This window comes from Magnolia sinica, chromosome 2, assembly GCF_029962835.1.
Source record: "Magnolia sinica isolate HGM2019 chromosome 2, MsV1, whole genome shotgun sequence".
NCBI classification, from domain to species: Eukaryota; Viridiplantae; Streptophyta; class Magnoliopsida; order Magnoliales; family Magnoliaceae; genus Magnolia; species Magnolia sinica.
In genome coordinates, this window is record NC_080574.1 from 1745434 (window position 1) to 1765798 (window position 20365).

A 20365-nucleotide genomic window follows, 5' to 3' on the forward strand; every position below is an offset into this window, starting at 1 on the left:
TCAACCAATTCGCCAGCTCTTTTTAAGATGTGAGCCCCAATAAGAGGAAAATCCAAAACTCAAATAGGCCACAATACCGCAGGAAACCTGCTTAAGGACTACCATGTGGTTTACATGTCACCAAACCCATTCATAAAGTAATTCCCACCAAAATGCCTCAAAACGGTTTCAATGGTGATGATCAATCCCCACCATTTCTTGTGGTGTGGTCCACTTGAATTTTGAATCTGCCTCGTTTTGGAGGTGACGTTTGAACATGGGCTATGATAACCGATGGGCAGAGTGGATAAAATACAGACATCCCACTGGGCCCTATAAAGCTTGTGATTACAATGGGTTCTTGTAAACTTCACAATCGCCTTACCATTGAGCTGCCAACTAAATGATTTGAATGTTGGGTTTATGATATACCCCTTCTCATATCCATGATAAGGCCCATCAATTGGGTGGTTAAGATTGACATGCATGCTATTCATTAAAGAATTATATAATCTACTCAAAATGAAAATAAGACTACTCTTCAACTTTTAGCCAAGCTTTGATAAAAATGCTGACAAGAGACATGGGAATCATTGAAAACCATACAAGCCGGGCAAAACACATTTTAGGTTGGTTACAAAAACAACTGATGGACCAGATTGGCATATTACGGACCGAGCAACCCCAACCTAAAAAAAATATCTAAATCTTCTAGAAACTCAAAATTAACACGGGAAAAAAAGGAAAATCTTGTTTTTTACTTTTTTATTCTAACATATTCTTGCATCATGGCTTGCTTTCAATACAACCACTGGATAAGTAGTCCAGATTAATGATTTGGCCTCCCACGTGTCAACTAAAGCTTCGGAAAGGCCGGGGTCAAATACACACATGACTTGATCACCTTATCTTTAAAACAAGACTAGTGTATCATTGAGCTATGGGGTCAAACTCATGATAGATAAGTTATATACTTGACAAATTAATAAGCCACTAAAAAAGAAAAGGCTAGAAACACAAATACAAGTTCAGTTTCCATTTACACATGAAAGGTAAATATTCTATAGCTAAGATTTTGCAACCAAATTATATTACTTGGATTACTAAACCTAAGGTGTACAAAGTGGAAATCAATTAAACAAGCTATACAACCTTTGGGCTAAATCATCTTATTGTATCTTACTAACTGCATAGGCACATCTTCTGGATGTAAAAATCATGATATCCGTCCACAACCATCAATAAAGAACTACTTAAGACTTATTTGGAAGCATGGATTTCAATGTATTTTTGGAGATTTACTGTTTTTTGGTCATTTAGAATCATTTAGAAATAAAGAATTAGAGGGATTTATGATCCAAATCTTTCAAAAGGTCATGATTTCAAATGGGCTCGACTCGACACAAACTAAGATCCACCCCCATTTTGCATGATTTCAAATCTACACTGGCAAAAGAGCCATTAAACAAAGGAAATGACCAAACACTCATGGGGTTTTTTGTGCATGGACCATCCATTGTAAGTCCCACCATATTAACATTTTGGATTACCAAACCATGAGTCCTAAGGGGGCGTTTGGCACATGGTATTAGATGGAATTAGGTGGGATGGAATTGCATTTGGTCCCGTGCCTATTTCACTCAATGTTTGGGAAGATTGGAAAAGCTTGGAATTAAATTAGATGGAATTGCATTGGTCCTGTGCCAATTCCACTCAATGTTAGCAAGTTGTGTAGGTCCCACCATGATGTGTGGGCAATCTCTACACTGTCCACCCATTTTTCGAGATCATTTTAGAGCATGGGCCAAAAAATCAGGTAAATCTAAAGCTCAAGTGGACTCCACCATAGAAAGCAGCAGGGATTGAATACCTACCGTTGAAAACTTCTTTGGGGCCTCATAAGTTTTGGATCTGCCTTAATTTTAGGCCCAGGCCATAAAACTAGGTTACAAAATAGATGAACGGTTTGGATATAACACATATATGTTTTTCTCAATAGTTTCAAATGATGGTGGGTATATCCATTCAATGTACTACCGTATTGCAAACATAGCATAAAATTAAGCTTATCCCATGATAAGACAGGGGACAATTCATCCCATATGTAATAATTATGTTTTTTGAATCTCATCCCACTTAATCTTTCCTTATCCCATGCGCCAAACACCAGGTAGATTAGGCTCTTGAAATGCTTGTAAGTGATTGAAGATCATCATACAAGGATGAGTTAAAAATTGTATTCATGAAACACTAATCCTAAGAAACATCGTATGAACATGTCTAATTAATGAGATATTTATTTATGTACCAACTTTATTTAGTTGTTCTAGATGGGTGGCTTGGTTCATCACATGTTGTCGGAGGAAAAGTAAGCATTTGGGTGAGCCTGATAGACCTTATGTCTACATCATTTGTTAGGTGGGGTGAGAGATTTCACATCGCTGTAGTAAATAAGTCTCATGTGACACTTACAAAGTAGTAAACTAACATGAACCCAACCAAGGTGATGAGAGTTGAAGATCTAGATGGATCTTGATGGCTTTAGGCTAACTAGCCATCAAAATTCCTGGCCTGCCCTCGGTCTCAAATGCTATGTGGGCCTAGGTCAAAATATTCAATTTGGTCCTCTATAACTTTGTTTAGTTTTTAAATATGATAAATATTAAATAATATAGAAAAAACTTGTTGAGTGAGTTTTCAAGTTGACTCAACTCGACTGGGTTTCGAATCGAGTTTTTTCATGTTTATAAACTGTTGCCTGACGCTTGCTAACTCATGCCTTTTCATGAATCCGGCCCACCCAAGGTTAAGGTTTAGATCCTAACAGTATATATACGAGCAGATTTTGTACACCCTAGCCTACGTTATACATGTAGGTCTAGAAAAGGATAAGAAGGCTGGTTGTGCGGAACTACTGAAGTGCAATCGTGGTCCACTAGCTGGGCCATGTGGATCAGTGTAATACCTACTTCAACATGTGGGTCCTACAATTGATAGGTCATGTGTGTCCCTCTCTCCATGAAGATGATCCTAAAAACTGGGAAAATGAACTTGGATACAAGCGTCATACCAGCCTTTGATTTTATCAATCCATATATCTAGTGGGTAGAATCATTTGTGGTAACTAATGCTACATCTCGAACGGTTACGATCATCCAAACGCACAGTCCAACTGACGGGCTAAGAAATCACTTGGGTAGTCCGCGGACTATAAGACTTGGCCTCACAGAAAAGCTTCCAATATTAAAACCAGGGCCATGCCACACATGTCACTTCAATTCAAATGGACTACAGTGACCCACGCTTTGTCAGCTTTGTTTACACGTGGCAAGGTAGCACATGCGCAGTACATTCGAGCTTTGCATGAGGTGGGACAGATCGTGGCTGGTAGTTGAACAACCCGACATGCGAGGTCCACCTGATCCACGGCTCAGATGTCCTTCTCACATGCTAAGGTGACATCTCTGGTAGGGCGAGCAAAAAACTGGCCTGTTTGGGAGCGTGGATTGGAACCCCCTGGATTCGGAACCCCAGGATTTGAAAACCCTACCCCTGTGTTTAGCACCCTGGTGTGTGAATAACTTTAATCCAAAAGTACTTATCTATGGTATATTTTCAGAGGTTTAAATTTAATTAATGAATCAATTTTAACATCTCTAATTAGAGAGATATGTAATTTTTGACACAATGGTTGTGATAAGCCCGCTGGAATATATGGTTTGTTGAAAATGATGAAATTCCAAGTCTTGGTGGGCCATAAGCATAAGATCATATCTGAGTAACCAACGATTTTTAATCATTGACTTACATTAACAATGTTTGGACGGTGCTGATCATCATTAGTGGGCTATGTGCCCAATAGAATGATAGTGTATAGCAACACACATGTCACACTTGCAACTATTGAAATGATTTTAGGTATAATCTAAGTTCTCACCGTGATTACAAACCCTCGGATAGGGGATTGGAAACACTGGATTTGAAACCGCCAGTTGCTTTATGCTGCTAAATACAGGGGATTTCAAATCCCCTCCAATCCATGGTGCGAGACGAAGGCCTGTTTGGCCGGCCGGATTGAACAGGATTAGGATGGATGGGATCAAATATCAATCACATGGTAGCGTGCAGGTTATCCGAGCCACAGATCTCATAAATCATTAGGATTGACCAGCCTGTTATTTCGATCTATCATCTATGAGTCCCACCTTATGCGCGGTTTTGATTTTCCAAAAATATGCTAAGCAGGTAGATGAGATCTCATGTGGGGATGCACGAGCATTTGAAGTGGGTGAGTATAGGAAGCGGAATGGCTGGTGTACCACGCACCAGCAACCAGGGGTGGGTACGTGTCGTGCGAAGACAAGCGCTAACGCTCCTTAAGCTCCGAGTACGAGTCGAAGCAACGATTGTTTATAAGAGCACCGGGTATTGCAAAGACGCCCTCTTCTCTTTGTACGAGGTTGAAAGGAGATCAAAGTTACATGGACTCAAAATAATGTATTTGTCATATCTACACCGTTCATCCATTTGGAGATATCATTTTAGATATTGATACCAAAAATAATTAATTGCCCAAGTGGACCACACTATAAATAGCAGTGGATACAATGATTTTCATCGTTTAAACTAGAGGTAGGTAAAATGGACCCGATCCGGCGGATCCGACCCGATTCGCCTCGATTCGAACAGAACTGATGGCCTGAATCGGTCAGGTTCGGATAGTATCGGTCAGATCCGAACGACAATCGAATCGGATTCGGGAGCGTGGCAAATCCGATCGAACCGAACCGAAATCTGATCCGTTTGGATCCGATCCGATTCGATCCGGACCGCACTGAGTATGGTAACTAGTAAATTACAAGTTTACCCCTCCCTATATCTCATATTAGTAAATGGATCCTACAAATTTTTTAACGATGAAAAAATCATTATCTCCACTTCTATTTATGGTGTGGTCCAAATAATCTTTGGATATGATTCATTTTTTGGATAATGCTCTAAAATGATCTCTGAAAATAGATGAACGGTGTAGATATAATAAATACATCATTGTAAGGCTCATGTAACTTTGATATCCTTTGAACCGTTCGTACAACTCAGAGCTCGAGGAGCGTCAGTGCTCGTCTTCGAGCGACACGTACCCAAGAGCAGTTGTATAACTGTTATTAGCTGGCAGCGGATTGCGTACTGAGTAACTCAGTAGGCTAAGCGTACTAAGTAAACTCTGTGGGGTCCACTGTGATTTATGTATTTTATCCACAACGTCCATCCATTTTAACAGATAATTTTAGGCTTGAGCCTAAAAATTAAGTATATCTAAACCTCAACTAGACCACACCATAGGAAATAGTGTGAATTGAACATATACCGTTGAAAATTTCTTGAGGGCCACTGAAGTTTTGGATCAAGCTTGTATTTATGTTTTCCCTTCAGCCATATCTATGTGATCTTATAAACAGGTTGGATGAGAGATAAACATCACTGTGGGCCCTAGAAAGGTTTCAACGGTGGAAGTCATTATTCCAACTGTTTCCGATGGTATGGTCCACTTGATCTTTGGATATGCTTAAATTTTGGTCTCAACCCCTAAAATAAGATGAAAAAAAATGAATGGACGGCGTGGATAGACCAGATACGTTCACTGTGGGCTCAACAGAGTTTACTCAAAATCCGATTTGGTGTTAGTTGGAGAGTGCTTGTCTCTTAGCTACACGTACGGCTAGAGCAGCTATAGTATATGTGTTAGCCTGTACTTGAAGCTTCTTTAGGAAGTCATAGGTATAAGCTTCTTCAAGAAGCTATGTATGCAGCTGGCGTGAGCTTCACCGTTTTATCCTAATAAGTAAACTATGTGAGGCCCGTCTTGAATTTTTTGCTTTATCCACACCGTCCATTAGTTTTTCCATATCAATTTAGAGGTTAATACTAAATTTTAAGTGTATCCAATAATCAAGTAGATCACACCATAGGAAATAATGAGAATAATAATTTTCACACCGTTGAAAAAAAATAACGATCCGAACCTTGTCCAATCCGATCCGACTCGATTTTCCTGACCGAGTCGGACTCGGATTGGTTCAGGCCAGTAGAAGATCGGATCGGTTCGAGTAAGATGTCCGGACTCGGTACCAGATCGGATTGAGTTCGGGTTTGACCCTGCAAATTTCGAATCGAATCGGGTTGGGCCCAATCTGATCCGACTCGGTCTGATGCCCAACTCTAGTTAAAACATTCATAGGATCTACCACAACGTTTAATTTCCATCCAATTTGTTTATAATGTCACACATACATGAATGAAGAGAAAATGCAAAGATCATATCGATCCAAAATTTCTGTGACCCTAAAAGGGTTTTAATGGGGGGCCTTTAATTTTCCACTGCTTTTTACAGTGTGGTTGACTTGATTTTTGGATATGTCATATTTTTCGGTTCAAGCCTTAAGACAAGCTCACAAAGTGGACAGACTGTTTGGATTTAACTCATACCTCATGATGGGACCCACAGAACTTGCTGACATTAACACACCAGCCACATCGGTGGTGTGTGGTACACCAGCCAATCCACTTTCGTGAGTATGGGCTTAGCTATCCATTGCAACTGGGTTCGGGTCAACCGTAACCCAATTTACCCAACCTTGTTCATGTCGGGTCAGGTCAGGTTATCAAGGTCATTGGGTTAGGCTCGAGTCACCCGATTTGAAATTCGGGTAAAGCAAATTCAACCAGCTAAGAGATAATCAGATGTATTCAGGTAGGGTGGGGTCACGTTCGGGTAAGTATAAAGAACTTCGGATTAGGTTTAAGTGTTGCATCTTAGACTGAAATTTGGGTCAAGTCAAGTTACAGGTGAGGTGTTCAGGCTCGGGTCCTCAGGTTGACTAGATTAGCAAAGCACGAGTGAAGCGGTCTCACCAAGTGAGGCATCATCATTTTGTTGGGGATTTATGCTGCAGAATCACATAGTCCACTCAACTGGTTGAGCCAGGCTCTTGACTCGAAGTCTGGTGAGTTGTCTTTTTGCTATTCCGCGCTGCTCGATCAGTCGAGGCCCTCCTTCGACTAGTTGAGGGTTACGCAAATTCTCCACAAATTTTGTGCGGACTGTGTAAATTTGAGGCGGTTTCACAAAGGCGCGAAAGAGGAATTTTCTAAACTATAAATAGGAGTCGCTAGGGCTATTTTAAGGTATTATAAGGCTTTCTAAAACTTTTTTAAGGGTTCTTAAAAGGGTTTTTAGGGTTTCTAAATGATGTAACAAGGGTGAGATTCGAGGTTGTTCAAATTGGGTAAGTCATCTCTTTTTGTAATTTCTATTTTCATAGTGGAATTCTTTCACTTTGTGCCGTGGTTTTTTTCCTGAAAGGATTTTCTACGTTAAATATTTATATTCTCTTGTGATTTCTTGTTGATCTTGGATTGCTATCCTAGATCTAGATCTGTGTGATTCCACAACACAAATCTCCAATACATCCTACTGATCATTTAGCTATTCAGTGGCCCACCACCTTCTCTACACTCACCTCAACCCATGCATATCACACTGGAAAGAGAGAGAGAAAAAATAGGAGAGAGAGAGAGAGCTCTGGTCCATTGATCAGATGGGGCAAGCATCTACACCTTAAGTGTGGATTGTGGGCGAGTTTCTCTCACTTATCCATTATTTTTATACAGGTGTGGCTCACCATATTAAAAGGGCCTATTTCTAGTAGCAAGTCATCTGCACAAAGGGGGCCACTTCACCTTTGCAGGAACTCTTAACCCCAAATGAACCAGGCAATGGGGTTGGAAGTGTGTAGGATCTGTGACATCCATTTGGGTGTCTGATCTATAAATTCAGGCAGTTTGGTCATCAAGGAAGAAATACAAGCACTGTTTGTAGCTATTTTCGTGCATGTATGACATTACCATTTTATGCATTTGAGACAAGAAACTGTGGTTCCATGATTCAATGATTTTGACGAAGAAGTATAAAGCTTATCCATCTGATTTGATTGACTCTTCTAGCTAGAGACTTATATCCTGGGGCTAACATTGGCCTTTAGGTAAATGATCTATGCAATCCAATGTGGTCTTAATGGATTATAGTGGACAACTTAAATTTATTTACTTTAAATTAATATATCATTTTGGATACAACTCCAATTAATGCGATTTAAAAGTATAGAAAGTGAACTTTGAAGAATCTAATTTCTGGCGCAAGGAAGGACGTGATGAGGTTGATCACCATCTTCCTTAGTGGATAACTACTCCAAATCCACAAAGCTCTCCAGACTCCTCATATAGCTTCCTTGAATCCACGAGGGATAAAAGTAAAACTAATTCTTAATAAACAAAATAATTTGGTTAATTTTATATATATATATATATATATATATATATATATATATAAATGAAATTACTACTCCTTAAATAAGGAACTCAAATCTAAGACAGAGTTTTAGGCTCCGGCTCCAACTAAAACACCCTAAAAATGTGACTTACTATAAAGAGTAAATTTATTATTTATAGATGGCCTCCATTTATACTAGACTTCATAGTTTCCGTGCAAAAATAGTATCTAATTTGGCCCAACCATGTTATTCTCCTAACTTTTCTAAGCCCTTTTCATGTTGGGCATGACTTTTAAAAGTCAAAGGATTAAAAGTTATACTCGAACTAAAACTTACTATTTATACTAAAAACGAAAATAAATAGGACTTTTGACTGTCAATCTGTTGGAATCTCGCAAATTTGATGTGGGAAACTTGACATAGTGGTTGGTTGGCTTAAGTAGGTTCTCCTACCCCAAAATCATATATAATATGTCGAAAAACCCATCCTGATTTGCGAGATACAGCTAATTTAAGGTTCTGGCGGTTTGGATCATCTCCGCCTCCAACTAAAACACCCTAAAAATGTGAGTTACTATAAAGAGTAAATTTATTATTTATAGATGGCCTCCATTCATACTAGACTTCATAGATACCAGACAAAAATAGTGTCTAATTTGGCCCAACAATGTTATTCTCCTAACTTTTCTATGCCATTTTCATGTTGGGCGCGATTTTTACAAGTCAAAGGATTAAAAGTTATACTTAAACTAAAACTTACTATTTATACTAAAAACAAAAATAAATAGGACTTTTGATTGTCAATCTGAGGGAATCTCACAAATTTGATGTGGGAAACCCAACATAGTGGGTTGGTTGGCTTAAGTAGGTTCTCTTACCCCAAAATCATATATAACATGTGTTGGAGCACAAAAAAGATGAAAGAAGATTGAAGGGATAGAAAGATTTGAGGAAAAATGAAGAAATGAGAAAGAAAGAAGAAAATTGAGTATCATAGTAAGTGGTTGCGCGGATCGCGCAATCAATAGTTGGTTGTGCAGGTCGTGCAAACGACTTGATGAGGTGAACAACAAATAGTTGGTTGCACAGGTCACGCAAACGACTTGATGAGGTGAACAACAAATAGTTGCTTGCGCGTGTCGCGCAAACAATTTCATGTGTTGCGCGGGTCGCGTAACCGAGATTAGAAGCAGTCTGTTATGGATGGTTGGATTTGATACAAGGTGGGTCCCATGGCACAACAATGGAGGGTTCGTACGTATGAAGGATTATAAATACCCCACTTCTCCTCTCATTTGGGGGTCGGAAGAATTTTGAAAAAAGGTCGGATCTCCAAAGGAAGTTGAAGGTAGGAGAAGGGAGAGAAGTTGGTTATGCGAACCGCACAACTAGGCTGTTATATAGCCAATGATAAAAGGGGTCGAAATACTGTCGAAACCGTCAAGTTTGATCTTCATCACTTCAAGTTCTCCTTTTGCATAAGGGATAAGCTCGAAAAGGGAAGATCAGATGATCAGACCCACACAACATTCCTCCTAGAGAGATGATCAAAGCACAAGTCAAAATGTTGCCGAATTTGATATTCAGATTCAACATTTGAATTTTGTTAATTCATGTATTTTAAATGATTTATCTTAGAATCAAGGGATATTAGAGGATGTAAATGAACTCAATATTAATAAAGCAATGATTGTTCTTCATACACTTTCTTTGTCATGTTCGAATGAGATAATTCCCCCAAATCGAATGCATTTGTTTCTTATTGGAAACAATATGTCGAAAAACCTATCCCGATTTGTGAGATACAGCTAATTTAAAGTTCTGGCGGTCGGGATCATCTCTGCCTCTAATCGGGCCTTCTTTGGTCCATCTTTGTCATGAAAGTGTATGTGCCCCGATCTATATCAGTCTCCTTCACTTCAAAAGAACTTGACCTCTCATTGATCTTCATGTTGCTTTGGTTCATAATACTTGTTTTGGTCCACAACGTTGAAAGTATGTTACATCTCCATGTCATCCGAAATATCAATAATGTAAGTGTTGTCATTGATATTTGGAGGATCGATACAAGCCCAATCTTTTTGTTTTTCAACTTGTTTTAAGTTCTGGTAAAAAATCTCTCATTGCATAGATGAACCATAATATTATTGCTCACCTTGATCACTTTTTGCCGTTGATACTTGTCAGCTTACTCATTATACTTATTGTTCAAAACTTGCAATTTGGATTTCACATCTGCATGAATGCCCACAATATGGTCATTCATATATTCTACTGCAATGCTCATACTCGGGAGCTAAGGCAACGGGACTAAGTCAAGTATGTGGCGGGACACTCGACCATAAACAATATGGAACAAGGACTTTCTTGTTGCACAGTTCACCATATTGTTAAATGAAAACTCCGCCTAAAATAAGGCCAAATTTCATTGCTTTGACTTAGAACTTGAAATACACCAGAGGAGGTTTTCTAATGTGTGATTCAAAACTTCATTCTGCCAATTGGCCTATGGGTAGTAGGTACTATTGAACTGAATTTGCATGCCAAATTGATTCTATAAAGTCCATCAAAAGTGGCTAATGAACTTCGTGTCATGGTAAAAAATAATAGTTTTAGAAACCTCGTATAGCCGCACGACCTCTCCGAAAGATAGGTTTGCTACATGTATTGCATCGATAGTCTTCTTATATGGAATAAAGTGCGTCATTTTTTGAGAAACTATCTAACAGCATGAATACTGAATCCATGCTGTGCAGTGTTCATAACAAATCAAGCACGAAGTCCAGATATAAGTCCTCCTACGAGCCGTCAGGCACAAGTAATGAGGTGTAGAGGCCCATATTTTAAGACTACCCCTTAAAGGTCTGGCAAACATAACAACGCTATATTGTTCTACCGACGTCATGTACCAATTGTGGCTAGTAATATTATTCCTCAACAAGACCCTGTGTCTTATCTCGCCTAAGGTGTCCACTAAGGCGACTTTCTTTTAGCTCTTGGATAATCTACTCCCTCACAGAACTTTTGGTGATGCATAGTTGATTTCCCTTGAAGAAAAAACCATCTTACATATGTGAGTCACTGGGATAATCCTCTTAGCATCTAATCCATGTGTCCTTAAAGTCGTTGTTGTCGGCATATATATCTTTAAGGCATTCAAAATCGATAACTTCATTACTTATGATGACTAACAAAGTTGAACGTCAACTAAGTACATTAGCCACTTTATTCTGTTGCCCAGACTTATGCTTTAGCACAAATGTGAATTCCTGTAAAAATGAAATCTACCTAGCATATACATGATTTATGCTAACTTGGTCATTAATGAATCTAAGAGCTTGACAATCTGTGTAAAGAATGAATTTCTCTAAATTAAGTAATGCTGCCAATGTCGTAGTACCTGGACCACTACGTATAATTGAGCTAATGAAATGTGCATTAGTAAATGTCAAATGCACTCTTTAACCAAAGAGATCATTTTTGGAGAATAAACTGTTTTTGGGACTTCGCACTCATTGGTTCGAACTTTGAAGTGGTTCCAATGGTTTTGATTTCAATAGCTGAAAAAAAGAAGAAGAAGCATATATCTAAGTTAAATTTGCCTCTTTTTTTTTAATTATTAATGACATTTGTACTTGGGAATGCTCCTGCTCATGTGAGCGGTTGCCTTTTCTTTTTTGCTTTTCAATTGCGCAAAGTGGGGTGTGGAATTGACTCAGATGTAGAAATGTATCTAAATTTTGAGTTGCCACTAGCCAAATGAAGTTAAAAATTTACAGACGGATAGAAACCGTAGAATCGGTTATGAGTCGGGGAATCACGGAATTTCCTGTCTTATGTGACTCCTACAGTAGATTTGTAATTATCAATTCTGAGTACCTATCAATTCTAAGTAAGGGTCTTAATGGCATAATACTAAGGGGTTAGGCACCCTCTTTTGCTCGCACAACATGCGGTCTTTACTCTATGAGATTTTATACCTTTTAGGGGGATTTAACATAATTTTGATATTATATAGCTAGTCATGCTTTGCATAGCTCCACGAGAGGTTATACATGATCTTGACCTTACTCTGTAGAGCTAAATGACTCGAGAAGAGGGCTCACTTGGACATATCCCTCTCAACCTCTCTTTATCTCTTTGTGTTAATGGGTCCTTAGAATAGCAACTTGGCACTAAGTTTATAGACGGGGATTGTCGACTTGTCATGAGTCAACGGTGGATACTTGTCTCATATTTTGGCATCCACAGGGTCTGAATATAGGTCTCTGTTCAGTTAAAAGTACACTGGGTGGCCATTGGCTTACAGTGGGCCAACAATCCACTTGGTATCATTTTGTTTGTCAAAATAGGTTCTTTGACACCCGTTGGTTCGAAAAGCGAAAGTAGGGATGATGATGTCACCATCAGCTCACTGTGAGTCGTGTGTTTTATTTTGTCAATCTGGTCTGTTGATTTCTTTTAGGAGGTACTAGAGACTCTTAATATGTGATCCATTTGGATTTCCTACACTTTTACGAGTCGGATAAAAGACAATGTTAAGACATTTAAATAGCGTTTCTAAAGGGTCTAGATGATCGACTAAGATTTGATTTGTTATGTTCTAGATATGTTGATTAAGTCTATTGGTTGTTCCCATGACGTGTTAAGGGTCTTATCCTTTTGATCGATTAGATTTTCAATGGTTCTTGAGTTGTCATAGATGGTTTTATTGAAGCTCAACCAAAGTTTGAAGAATAGTTTAGACTCATTTTGGGTAGAGTGTTTATAGTACTACATTTAACGCAGTAGTATGTATACATTTATACCTTTATAATTACATCACATGAGAGTTTAAGTGCCTATTTGGTTGGGTGTAATTACCGGCAAATGAGAAAATGTGTATTTTCACCTTGAGAAAATACATAATAATGAGAAAATGTGTATTTTCACCTTGAGAAACATGCAAAGCTCAATCTCAATTTATGTGTTTCCAAATCAAAACTCTGTGTCCTTCCATGATGTATTTGTTTTATCTATGTTGTCCATCACGTCTTCATATCATTATAGGGAATGAGCCAAAAAATGAGACAAGTCTCAAGCTCAAATGGATCACGTCAAAGAAACATAATAGATATTGAATGCCCACTAGTGAAAACTTCTTAGGGGCTACAGAAGTTTTGGATCAAGCTGGTACTATGTCTTCCCTTCATCCATATATGTGCGACCTTATGAATACATTGGATGTCAAATATATATCATGGTGGGCCCTACATAGGTTTCAACAGTGGGTGTTAGATTCGCATTGCTTCATGTGGTGAGCTTTGCTAGGGCTTTGGATCTGCCTCATTTTCGGGTTCATGCCCTAAAATGATTTGACAAAATGAACGGACAATGTGGATAAAACATAAGCAACATGGTGGGGCCCGTAGAGTTTTGACAAATAGGCAAAGTAAGGACATCACATAAACCAAAACTCATTTAAGACACCATACGTACGTTACTAAAAGAAATATGAAAGTAATTATTACTCATTTAATTTTTGCCCCTGTTTGAATGAAATAGAGTATTTCCTCCTTGAAAAGCCGTCCTGACCCTGTTTGAATGAAATAGAGTATTTCCTCCTCGAAAAGCTGTCTTGAAGGTACCAACTTAAATTTATGGGCCCCATTGGATACCGTTCATCTATTTTACCAGAACAATTTTGGGCATGAACAAAAAAAAGAGGTAGATCTAAAGCTCAAGTGGCCCACACCATCGGAAATCGTGGTAATAAAACATCCATCGTCGAAAAGTTTTCTTTTACTAGGGTCCTTAAGATTGTGTATTTATCATCTAATTTGTTCATAAGATCACGTAAACATAAATGAGGGGAAAACACAAATATTAGCTTCATCCAAACCTTTCAAGGCTCATAAAAAGTTTTTAATGGTAGGCATTTAATTCCCATTGGTGTGGTCCACTTGAGCTTTGGATTTGCCTTGATTTTCGACTTATGCATGCCCCTGTGAATAGTCTTGTGCGTGAGGATGCACAAATGTTCTCACTTTCTCGACTTTCTTTCTCTGTTTTGTTCTAGTTTTGGTTTGAGTGTGGGGTTGACTTAGATGTGAAAATTTATTTGACTTAGAGTCCCCACCAGCTAAATGAATCTTAGAGTTTATGACCGGCTACAAACTATAGAATCATTTAATGGTCAAGAAATAGTAAGATTTTTATGACTTGAGTATCTCCTGTGGTTGGTTTATAACCATAGATTCTGAGTAAGGGTATCGGTTTGGGAAAAGAAAATATTTGGGTACAAATTTTTCGTTGTGCAATGTACAGTTTTTATTTTAAGGGATTTTATATTTTTAGGGGAACTAAGAGGAGTTTCAATATTACCGCATTTAACCATGCTTTCAAGAGTTTAAGACTTTGGGTAGGCGAAAAATAAAGTAGACAACACCTAACCTTACTTCGCAGGGTTTAAAACCCTACGTAGGTAGACAATATGAAAAAGAAAGTAAATAGGAGAGATAATCATAAAAATAAAATTAAAAAAAATGTGACTATGTGTACTATTGATGTGTTTAGATTCTTTGGATTAAAATGTAAATTGATTTGAAATGTGAGAAGGAAATGAAAAAACCCGACACCCTTTTTCTATAAAAGGGATGGTTAGATATCCCCAATTCAAACCCTTCTTCTTAACTTTAGTAGCTTCCTTTGGTTTCTAATGATTCATATCTTAATTGGACAAAGTGATTGAAACGACCCACCTAAGGACACAATACTGTCCGCTTTGCCTAGAGGGCTCATGGCTTTGTTCTCGGGGTTGCCCTCAAAACGCATTATATCCTTAAGGTACGAACCCCACATATAATCACCACAACTTCTTACGACTCTTCCGATGTGGGACAAGTTCAACCTCCACTGTGTACACAGTAGCCTGCGAACCACTAGTAGCTCGCCCAGGCCCTTAGGCCCCGCCCGCATTAGCGTTCACCCACGTGTGCCCGCCCACATGTGCAACAGTGACGGGGCATCACAATATCCGCCACCAAGGGCAGAGCAATCCTCGGCTCTGATACCATATGAAACGACCTACCCAAGGACATAATACTGTCCGCTTTGCCCAAAGGGCTCATGGCTTTGTTCTCAGGTTGCCCCAAAAACATGTTGTATCCTTAAGGTACGAACCCCACATATAACCACCACAACTTCCTATGACTCTTCTGATGTGGGACAAGTTCAACCTCCACTGCATCCACAGTAGCCTGTCAACCACTGGTAGCTCGCCCAGGCCCTTAGGCCCCGCCCACATCAGCGTTTGCTTACGTGTACCAGCCCACATGTGCAACAGTGATGGGGCATCATAATTATCTTGCAAGGGAAACTTTTCTAAGATGATAGAGGATTGAGTAGGTTTGGGGACATATAACTTTAAGTGAGTGATGACACGTTGCAATTGCAACTATGCTCGAGGATTAACTCTCGAGCAGTTCTCCGTAAAAGATTAAACCTTCCCGCACCCTTTGGCTTCTTTCGTCCTCCTTTCACAATGCTTTTTTTCTGTCCTTGTTTGCTTTGCAGTGAACTCCTTAAATAAGGTTGGAAAAACTTGATCACTGCACTTCAAGGGCCGTTTTCAGGCATCTGAAATTTCTCCTGCAGATGCACCTGAAACGGCATGTCTTGGGCTGTTATTATCTAGAAACGACTGAGTAAAGCTATTTTTCAACTTTTTCGAAAATGCAATGCAAGGATTGGTGCTCCGATTGTATTCGAAGATACGGTACTCTAACCTTTGTCTAGCCACTTGCTGCTCCTGTGAAGGCCAATCGTATTCAATGACGGTCTCTAGAGGCCATTATCAGTCATACTTTGTCCAATTCATACTGTGGTTGTGTCAAACCGTATGAATACTTTTAATTGAGGTTTAATTGAAGTCAAATAATAATTTTAATCTTATGTAAGATGGGAAATTAACCCTTCTAACATCAGCTCGCAAAATAGGTGAGTTGCAAATATAAGTTCCTGCTCTTGTTCTGGTGGTAGACTCTCAGGAGTTTCAACGCCTAGTCAAGGGTTGGAGTACCCATATGTGGTGAAATCCCACTAAGGTGTGCGTGTGTGGTGGTGTGTGCGTGTGTTAAAAAAAAAAAAAAAGCTACATCCATACACAATGGGGCACTGAAAAGGGTGCATAAATTACACTGATAATTAATTATTACCTTGTTACAAATATTTACGACCGCGAATTAGAAAAGGAACAGCCCTGAAAAAGGCTACCATTCAATGTGTCTGGCCTTCAACTGACGGTATTTCTATCATATTTACGTTTCTTTGTAAGTGTAGCCCACGTTAATTTCTCTGTCTACCATAAGAAATTCATCCTTGTTGTGGCATTTTATACTTAGGATGTGAGCCTAAAACTTACACATTTCTAAAAGTTATTCGGCCACGTGCCACACACCCGTTGTTACAAAGACATTGCAGTGAGCCTCGGAGCTGAAGGTTACATGAGCTGGGTCCGGAAGAAAGTCCTATTCAGACGAACCCAATGGTTTCCGTGTGTGGGTCCTCAAAACAGGACCTGGAAACCAATCAGCTCTGCGCATGATATGATGTCTACGACCTAACCCAAACCTGACTCGTTGACAGACCTACTGAAAATGGACCAGCCAGATTTTGGGCTAAGGAAAGTCACCGGACAGACATACAGATTAGCACGCTGATGTGCTTGTATACGAAATGTACCAATACCTTTCTTCGTGCCTATACGTGTCTGAATTGCACGCACGTACGCCACCTGTTGGCATAGCAAATCTCGACTACAGATTATAACTATCATCGTTGCCTTTGGTACCGAAAAGAGAGATGATCAGCTAATCACGTAGAACAAAGTATTAATCCTAACCATCGATCTCTAGGTATGACGCAGGAAGTTTCAGTACAAGGCTTTCTGGCTCGTGAACGGTTACATACCCTCATATCCTCTCTCTACATGCAGGCCCAAACGTGGAGGCACGTCCCGGGCGGCGACAACGGGACCCGAATGGAGTCGGTGTCCGGGTATGGAGACCCGTACCCGACGTCAGATGATATTTATTACAAGTAGTACAGCAGTTTAACTCATCTGAGTCAGAATCTTAACCATAGATTAGAACCACGGTCAAAAACGTGTGGTTAAGAAGCGACACTTGTAATCTCCTCTCATCATCTACAATCAAACCCCATTTTTTTTTCTTATTATTAAAATTTCGTTTCATCTCTCTCTCTCTCTCTCCTCATCAGCTCTTCACCTTCCGACCGACTTCAGCCATGGAAACAGAAACTCATCTTCAAAAACCCTAACCCTAGATGTTTCAGACAGCACCAAAACCCTGGCTATGGACCTAACAGCCAAATACCCAAAAACAGAAACACCCTCGAGTTTCCACAAATACCCCTCCTCCGATTCCCGCCTTGTATTATCCTTCACCAACGGCGCACCCAAGCGCTACCACCACCATCACAATCATCCCACCAAATTCTTCTACAGGGAGTGCCTCAAGAACCATGCGGCCGCGCTTGGGGGCCACGCCATCGACGGCTGTGGCGAGTTCATGCCCTCCCCACTCTCCTCGCCTTCCGACCCCACCTCACTAAAATGCGCCGCTTGCGGCTGCCACCGTAACTTCCACCGCCGCAGCGACGACACCGACGAGGAAAACGAAGACGACGATGATCAATTCACACCCAAAAGGCGCAATTCGAGCTCGTCGCCGCCCCCGCTGGCTGCAACGTACTCTCCGACCGCGCCCCAGATGCTGCTTGCCCTCAGCGCCGGGCATTCCGCTCCGGCCGATGCCGACAACGACACCCACGACGGCAGCAACAACAACAACAACAACAACAATCCAACGACGCCGAATGCGAATTCGACGACGGTGAGGAAGCGGTTCCGGACGAAATTCAGCAGGGAGCAGAAGGAGAAGATGTACGGGTTCGCGGAGAAGTTGGGGTGGAAGATGCAGAGGCAGGACGAAAGGGTAGTCGAGGAATTCTGCAGAGAGATTGGGGTTGGGAAGAGCGTTTTGAAGGTTTGGATGCACAACCACAAGCATGCTTTTGCGAAGAGGAATATCACTTGTAATAATTCCGAGCCCAATAACACCCCCAGCAATGACACTAAAACCAATGTTGTCCTCAATGCCTCTTCTTCTTCTTCTTAAGCTTTAAAGAGAATGAAGAAGATGATCTTCTGTTGTTATTAATCCACCTTTTTTAATGATTTTGCTGTAGGTTTTTTTTCTTTCAGATAGAGAAGAAAAAATGGGGATTTGTTTTGGCATTCTTTTCAGTGCAATTTGATGGCATGGCCTTGTTGGGTGTCTTAATTTTTGGGTGGAGCAGGTTTTAATGGTTGAGATTGACGGTTTAAGACTGCTCATTTGGTGATTGAGAATGATTTCATCAGCATAGGGCACCCCGTCTGATCAATGGTTGTGTTTTACCCTTTATTGTTATTGACTTGCTGGTGGTGTGTTCTTAGCTTTTGGCTGTCCAAATGAAAATGTGATGAATGGTTCTGATTGGGCTGTTGTGGGAAATAAGCAAGGGGAACAAAACATGAGTTATTGTTATGAATAGGAGAATGGGTTCAACTGAGAGGTGGTCCGGTAACTGGATGGTCCAGATTTAATTCCAAAGTGCAACCATGTTGTAGGGGGGGGGGGGGGTTTCTTCTCCTATTTCCTATTTCCTATTTCCTATTTCATTTTTGTTTTAGCATTTCTAGTTTGATGGGTGTTGTCGTTGATCTGCATCTTTCTTTGTTGTGATTTTGAGAGAGCATCCGCTAAAACCAACGTCTGTCTAAGCCATCGAGGGATCCAGACTTCTTGTCTAGTGCCCTAGCAGGGGATGGGATGTACCCCAAAAGATGAACTGTGTAGGTAATCCTATCCACTGATTGAGGAAATCTGATATCCCAAATGGGTTTTTTCTTTTTTTGTTTAATGATAAAGTCTTGATCAGTGGTCAGCTTGATTAGTTGTGGGTGGCCCACTAAAGGGCCTCAAAAGATGAACTTTGTAGGTGATCTTAGCCACTGATTGGAGGAGTCTTTGACAGTTACAAATGGGTTTTTAGGATGAAGTTTGGATCATTGATCAGCATGATCGTAGATCCAACAGTCAGGATCCCGTACACGTGCACCAAAATTACACGCTTAGCACCCGATGCTAAATCCTGGTTGGTATCTTCTCTTCTAAGTGAAGGGGGTGTATCTTAAGCCCGTAAAGGTATGGTGAACTAATTGTCCAACCTTGTTTGGTAGGTGAGAATTTATAAGTGTTTACTTATATTTCGCAGGAAGGAAGAACTTATTACTAGTGGGTGGTTAGGGCGAGTTAATAAATGCTTTTAGATTTTCCAACTCTCCTCCTAAACCTACACGCGGCGTGTCAACACGCCAAACGTGTGGGGGGCAAAATCAGTTTGTCAGCCCAGCCCTGTTGAGGTACGCCAATGTCCGAAAAAGAAGGTCAATTCAGACAACTGATCTGTGGTTAAGATAGGTTTATGTGTATGAGCTTTGAAGTGGGCCATGTCCAATGTTGATGTAAGACAAAGATACAATATATGACAGCATGGACAGCTAAGATTGGAAGACATGGGACTAAAAAGTTTGATCCAGATATATAATATGTGACAGCTCAGAAGATTTGGTCCAAAGATATAATGTGCATTGTAACTTTTGACTGTCATACTTTTAGTTATCTATTTAATGCCTATTACATCTCATAGAAAAGTTACCATGATCCATGTGCTAGCTAACGCCAAAGGCTATTAGCCTATAAAGCCAAATAAGATTATTTTATAATTTTTAGTAAATTATAAATTTTATAAATTTTAGAATATTTTAAAATTTCAAAAATACTATAATAGCTTAAGGCCCTTAACTGGCATGAAAATGTTTGTATTGTTTTGAGAATAGTATACTGCTTTTGAAAATTTTATTGTTATAAGAAAGTTTGCTATTTATAAAAAAGTTTTATTATTATAAGATAAATTTTATTACTATATATATATATATATATATATATATA

At 39.7% G+C, this 20365-nt stretch overlaps 1 protein-coding gene across 1 annotated transcript; it reads left to right on the forward strand.

Moving 5' to 3' along the window:
• Positions 1 to 17534: 17534 nt before the first annotated feature.
• LOC131231435 (zinc-finger homeodomain protein 10-like) lies at positions 17535 to 18609 on the forward strand. The gene has a single exon (XM_058227623.1). It carries the CDS (start codon positions 17663 to 17665, stop codon positions 18485 to 18487), a length of 825 nt encoding a protein of 274 aa, XP_058083606.1. The 5' UTR covers positions 17535 to 17662; the 3' UTR covers positions 18488 to 18609.
• The last annotated feature ends 1756 nt before the right edge of the window (positions 18610 to 20365 follow it).

Bases quoted from the DNA above. Each gene is read 5' to 3' on its own strand.
- LOC131231435 (XM_058227623.1), top strand. From the start codon at position 17,663: ATGGACCTAACAGCCAAATACCCAAAAACAGAAACACCCTCGAGTTTC.